Source organism: Lutra lutra, chromosome 13 (genome assembly GCF_902655055.1).
Source record: "Lutra lutra chromosome 13, mLutLut1.2, whole genome shotgun sequence".
Taxonomy (NCBI): Eukaryota; Metazoa; Chordata; class Mammalia; order Carnivora; family Mustelidae; genus Lutra; species Lutra lutra.
In genome coordinates this window covers 61,552,869-61,558,868 of record NC_062290.1, presented here as the reverse complement: position 1 = coordinate 61,558,868, position 6,000 = coordinate 61,552,869, and the positions used below count along the sequence as shown (strand labels likewise).

Genomic DNA, 6,000 nt, shown 5'->3' with positions numbered 1-6,000 from the left:
CATTTCGGCTCCACCAGACTGGGAAGTGGCAGCCCGGCCCACTTGGGCGGCCGGCCCTCCTTTGGGACTCAGGTCGGCTGTGCGCGGGATTAAAGACCCCACTTCCTCACAGGTGAGATGAGCCAGCGTCCGGACTCCCCTCAGCCTGGCGCTGCCACTGGTGCCGGGCCGGGGCCGCCCCTCCAGGCCGCGTCCGTCAGCTGGACTGCTAACACGTTCATTAGCACAGAGACTCCTCCGCAGATCGGGCACGTGGGGTCTGAACCCGAGTCTCCGTCCCTTCAAGAAGGGGATAAGGCACCCTGTCCTGGAGGGGACCCAGGGCCTCACTTCCTTCGCGCGGCTCATGCTGTAAACTAGAAATGTCCCGAGATAATTCAGCCCCGCTCCCCGCAGCCTCCAACAGTGGGTCCCTGAGGCGCACAGCGCGCGGGGACCAGGAGACGCGCACGGGTCTGGCCTCTGCGCGCGGCGGGCTCGCGCTGGCAACCTCACGTCCCAGGCGGCGGCGGGCTGCGAGCGAGGCGGGGCCAGGAGCGCTGCCGGACCCCGGTGCCCTCCGGCGCCACCCCGGGGCTGGCGCCGAGGCGGCCGCGGGTGGTGGCGCGTGCTGAGGTGGAGAGTTGCGCCTGCAGAAGACCCGGGCACGAGGAAGGCGGGGCTTAGGCCGCGGTCTGGTGGCCAGGCTCGCTGGGGGGAGCGGGGCGGGGCCTGCGGGGGCGGGCTGGGGGCGGGGCGCGCGCGCGAGAGCCCAGGGAAGGCGGGGCCGCGGCGCGGGGCGGGCTCTGGCCGCCCGAGTGTCACACACGCGGCGGTTCGGGAGGCGGCGGCAGCAGCGGCGGCATCGGCAGGCGCCGCCGGGACCGGCACTGGCGCGCGGCTCGGGCGGGCGCCGGCTGCCTCCCTTCATCCTTCGCTCCCTCTCCCTCTTGCTTGCTCGCCGGCTGCGGGGCCAAGCTCTCCCCCAGCGCTCTCGGGAAGGAAGAAGGGGGGCCAAAGACGCCGACAAGTTCCCGCAGCAGCCGCAGATCCCGGCCCAGGTGGAGGCTGCGGCTCCGACGGGGCAGGAGAGCGCTCCTCGGCGGAGCGCGCGGCCAGACCGTCCCAGGCTGGGGGGCGCCCGGGCCTTTCGCTGTCCGCGGGGCGGAGGGCCGGGATCCCATGAGACGCGCCCGTAAGGGGCGAGAGAGCCGAAGCCCGGGCGGCGAGAGGCAGAGGCGGAGGGCGGTGCTGCAGCTGCTGGAAGCCGGGGTCGGCCGGCAGGAGGCGGCGGAGAGAACTTGAACTTGGCGTCGGGAGCGGGCGCCCCGGACGCCCCCCGCCGGGGCCGGGGCGCCGAGGGACCTGGGCCGCAGCGCTGCTCCCCGAATGGCCGCGGCGGCGGACCGGGCTCCCTCGCCGCGGCCCTAGGCGGCCTCTCGCCATGGCCAAGTGGCTGAACAAGTACTTCAGCTTGGGCAACAGCAAGACCAAGAGCCCCCCGCAGCCGCCGCGGCCGGACTACCGCGAGCAGCGGCGCCGGGGCGAGCGGCCCTCGCAGCCCCCCCAGGCTGTGCCGCAGGCCTCGGCGGGCGCCTCGGCGTCCTGCGGTCCGGCTGCCGCCTCCTGCTTCTCAACCTCGTCGGGCTCGCTGCCCGACGACAGCGGCAGCACGAGCGACCTCATCCGCGCCTACCGCGCACAGAAGGAGCGCGACTTCGAGGACCCCTACAACGGGCCCGGTTCGTCGCTGCGCAAACTGCGCGCCATGTGCCGCCTGGACTACTGCGGCGGCGGCGGCGGCGAGCCGGGCGGGGGCCAGCGCGCCTTCTCGGCCTCGTCCGCGTCGGGCGCCGCGGGCTGCTGCTGTGCCTCGTCGGGCGCAGGGGCTGCCGCGTCCTCGTCGTCGTCCTCCGGCTCCCCGCACCTCTACCGCAGCAGCAGCGAGCGGCGGCCAGCCACCCCTGCCGAGGTGCGCTACATCTCTCCGAAGCACCGCCTCATCAAGGTGGAGAGCGCCGCGGGCGGTGCCGGAGACCTCCCGGGGGGTGCCTGCTCAGGCGGCCGCACCTGGAGCCCGACGGCCTGCGGTGGCAAGAAACTGCTCAACAAGTGTGCCGCCTCGGCCGCGGAGGAGAGCGGGGCCGGCAAAAAGGACAAGGTAAGGCACCCCTTGTTCTCACCCCAGGTTCCTGAGCCACTGTGCGCACGGGGAAACTGAGGCAACGTTCTGGTTCCTTCATCAGCTTCCAGCTAGGACCCTGGGGTAAGGGTTCCCACGCCGCGTCCCAGTTCTTCCCTATCGCACGCTTTTCCCCCGGGATCCTCGGCCTCTGACACAGCCTCTTTTTTTTTTTTTTTTCCCCTGACACAGTCTCTTAACTGCTGCTCCTAAAACGCCCCCTCTCTGAGCCCACAGCCAGGTGTCCTCCTTGGGAAGTAACCTGACCAGAGCGTCCTGCCAGCCTTGTCCAAGAAAAACCCAGCCAGCCCTTCCGTCCCCCAAGACCTAAAGTCTGAAAGTCAGAGCTGGCACGGATTTAGAGGAGCGTTTTTTGTTTTTGTTTATCCCACTATCCCCCACCCTTCTGTGGTTGGGAAACTGAGGTCCAGAGCTGGGAAGGGACTCTCCCGATATTACACAGCATTCTTGGTGGCAGATCCAGACCGACTGTCTTTAAACGTATATATGTAAATTCTACTAAAAGCCCTGCCCTGCCCCACCCCTCGCGCCTGGTTTCCAAATCCAAGCGGCCTTTTGTACTGGGGCTGCCCTGGGAACCCCTACACATGCTTTTCCGGTTGAAATATTCTGCCTCCGGGAGCTTTCCACTTCCATAAGTCAGTTCCTCCCGCAGAGCGCACAAGGGGTTCCACCAGTTCATCCGGCTGGAAGGAGATTCACCCTCCAATCCTCACCTCTTTCCTCCTGATCCCATCCCACCCCATACAGCCCCAGGAATGAGGAAGACCACTTTGTGACACCCCCCCCCCAATATATTAGGCCATTTTGATCCCCCTCTTTGAAGGACACCCATATAGCCAGACTGGGCCCCTCTCTTCCCCCTTCACACTCCTGTGGCACTCTCCCTTCCCCCGTCAAATAATACTTGTTCTGTCTACTTATGGTGGAAGGCAGTGTTTTGATTACATCTGAGGCCCAGTGCCCTGTCAGGCTGATGTCCCTCTTGTTCTCCCCATCACCCCCACCTTTTCCCAAAGGTAAATTTTTCTCAGGCGTGGGCTGGGGAAGACTGATAGTCTTCCTTTTAGGACTGGATGTCCAGACAGGAGGGAGACAGGCTCCTACCTGCCAGCTGGTGCTTGGAAAGGGATGTTTTTGTCTTCCAAGCAGGAGAAGTAAGGGGATGCCCTTCCTTTTAATTTTTCTGCCTGGCTTTTTCTCTCTGAGCTCCCAGGTCCCAAGAGTATCCCCTCCCCTCTGGATCTGCTAAAGGCCGAGTGGGCCGTCAGGGGAGGATCCCACGTCCCCCTTGAGCCAGTTTGGGGGCACACCTTGGAAGCATGGACTCAGGGCTTCCTATAAGAAGCTGGGAGCCAGGTGTCTACCCAGGTGCTGTCTTGGAGGAGGGGAAGGTTTCTCTGAGAGCCCCCAGGATGAAGGGCTTCTGGTTGATGTGTGAGGAAAACACCAAGAGGCTCCCTGCTATCTTACATATGGCTCAGGTTCGTGCTGGCTTGGGAGACTCTGCCTTTCCTCAGTATGGTTGGTTTGAGCAAGGCCCCACCTGTAAAGATGGAGAGATTCCCAGTGAATGGTGCTAGACTCCTGGTACCCCGCTGGTTACTCCACAATCACCTCCCTGGTGGGCAAATCTTTCTCTCCTGTCGCTTGTAAAGTCTTCTTTTCTGACTTTCAAAACTTTAGTAGACATTTTCCCCCCTAATTACAATTAAGACTATTTCAATACTGAGGGATGATAAGGCTTATAATAGCTGGAATATCAAGTGTGTTTAAGTTTGGCTTTGTTCGTCAAGTTTTTTTTTTTTTTTAAGATTTTATTTATTTATTTGACAGAGATCACAAGTAGGCAGAGAGGCAAGCAGAGAGAGGAATCAGGCTCCCTGCAGAGTAGAGAGCCCGATGCGGGGCTCAATCCCAGGACCCCGAGAACATGACCTGAGCTGAAGGCAGAGGCTTAACCCACTGAGCCACCCAGGCGCCCCAAGTTTTTTGTTTTTGTTTTTTTTTTAAGATTTTATTTATTTGACAGAGAGATCACAAGCAGGCAGAGCAGATGGGGGGGAGGGTAGCAGGCTCCCCACCGAGCAGAGAGCCTGATGCGGGGCTCGATCTCAAGACCCTGAGATCACGACCTGAGCGGAAGGCAGAGGCTTAACGCACTGAGACACCCAGGCACCCCTTAAGATCTTATTTTTAAATAATCTCTACACCCACTGTGGGGCTCAAACCGACAACCCCAGGATCAAGAGTTGTATGCTCTACAGACTTAGCCAGCCAGGTGCCCCTCACCATCAAGTATTTTTTATGACTCTTTTCTGTGCCCTCCCCTGCTGGGTGCTGGAATTTTATGGCCCAGTGTGCAGTGTGGATGATGAGTGCTGTGATGGGGTTGCTGTTACAGGAGGGGTGAAGTGGGGGAAGTCAGGGTGGGCCATAGTGGGGGGGGAGGGGCCGTGGCTGTGGTTGGCTGCTGAAAGAAAGCCTGACACTTGAGGGGATGCCGGTAAAGTGCCTGTGGCTGGCATTGAGAGGTTAGAGTTGTGCCAGACCCCTGGGGAACAGCAGGGCCCATGTTAGGGAGGACCTTAGAAGCTAAGCACAGTGAGGGCCAGTGAAGGGATTTAGCTGCTAAGTGATGTGAGCAGACAGAGGTGGTTTTTTTTTGTTTTGTTTTGTTTTGTTTTTAATCTCTCTTGACTGCATTTCACCTACTGGGTTGTGACTTTGAGCCCTTTGATTTTTTGAGAAATTGTTCCGATCCAGAGACAGGAGTTTCGGCCACCAGATGTTCTTTCTAATGAGGAAGAGGGGAGGCAGCCACCAAGAGTCACGCTGTGCAGTGGTTCTCAAACCGGAACTTGGAGGGCTCTTTAAAATGGATTCATCTAGCCTACTGTGGGTCCTGGGAATGTGCGTTTCTGACAAGTTCTTAGGTGATCTTTTTTGCTGCTGATCCTGGTATCAGCACTTTTGAGGGCCATTATGTAGCAGTGACTTCTTAAGCCTCCCCCTGGGTCTTCTGGTTGGAACTGCTTTGGGATGCAAAGACTTTAGATCCCCTCATCTCTGCTCTCTGTGTAGGGCTGTCTACTCATGTGGGGCCAACCCCCGCTCCCCGGTGCTGTTCCTGGTCAGGCAGTCTGAATGCAGCCTGGTTTCCACATTATTTTCAGCCAGACAGCTTTTGGAAAGCCAGGCATACTGTATAGATCGAGTCCTGAACACCTCAGAGCCTGCCTTCTACCCCTCACCCATGGACCCAGGAAAACCCACTTCTAGTGCCCCACTTAATCTCAGGCCCAGCTTCCTTTTGTCAGTTGTCAGGGATAAGACAAGAACCCATGAGGCTGATGAATGCCTCCCCCAACTCCCACTGTGTGGGTGCCAGGCCCTGTGTTAGTTTATAACATCACGCCTGAGTTGGGAGTTACTGTGGTGTGAAGTGGAAGCTCTTGGTCCACCGATCATCCTTTCAGTGCCTCCAGTGCCATGTCCCACTATGGTTTATCTTTGGGGGCCCTGCCTCGGGCCTCCCTATTCCGCATTTAGGCATCATTTCATTCTCCCAGTGAGTTCTCTGGCGCGTGCACTCCAGCCCCCACCCCCCGACCCCCCTACCCCCCTACAAAGCATCCAGTCTTGGGCATTATCCCTTTTAGAATCATGTGAAAGAGGGGGAAGGAATGAAGGCTGCAGAAGACTTGCCAGTAATCTCTGGCCTAAGTCTCTGGAGAAGATCGTCACACACTATCTTCATCATTTGTTTCCCCCGGGTTTGGTCTTGGGGAATTTCATGAGGTCTTTACCTAGGAGGC

General features: G+C 59.7%; 2 protein-coding genes across 2 annotated transcripts in view; both read left to right on the top strand.

Annotated features, from left to right (window-relative positions):
• Positions 1 to 362: 362 nt before the first annotated feature.
• LOC125082987 (translation initiation factor IF-2-like) lies at positions 363 to 1,284 on the top strand. Its single transcript, XM_047698892.1, has 2 exons — positions 363 to 600; positions 686 to 1,284. Exons 1-2 carry the CDS (start codon positions 363 to 365, stop codon positions 1,282 to 1,284), a joined length of 837 nt encoding a protein of 278 aa, XP_047554848.1.
• SHB (SH2 domain containing adaptor protein B) overlaps positions 835 to 6,000 on the top strand; it is a 138,466-nt gene continuing 133,300 nt past the window's right edge. The window contains exon 1 of the mRNA XM_047700355.1: positions 835 to 2,140. Within this exon, the coding sequence (XP_047556311.1) occupies positions 1,424 to 2,140 (717 nt within the window). The 5' untranslated portion in view covers positions 835 to 1,423. The remainder of the gene's footprint in view (positions 2,141 to 6,000) is intronic.

What these genes read in the sequence shown, in the direction of transcription:
- LOC125082987 (XM_047698892.1), top strand. Translation starts at nt 363, where the DNA reads ATGTCCCGAGATAATTCAGCCCCGCTCCCCGCAGCCTCCAACAGTGGG. An exon ending in CGCCGAGGCGGCCGCGGGTG is followed by an intron (nt 601 to 685) that starts GTGGCGCGTGCT and finishes TCTGGTGGCCAG; the next exon opens with GCTCGCTGGGGGGAGCGGGG.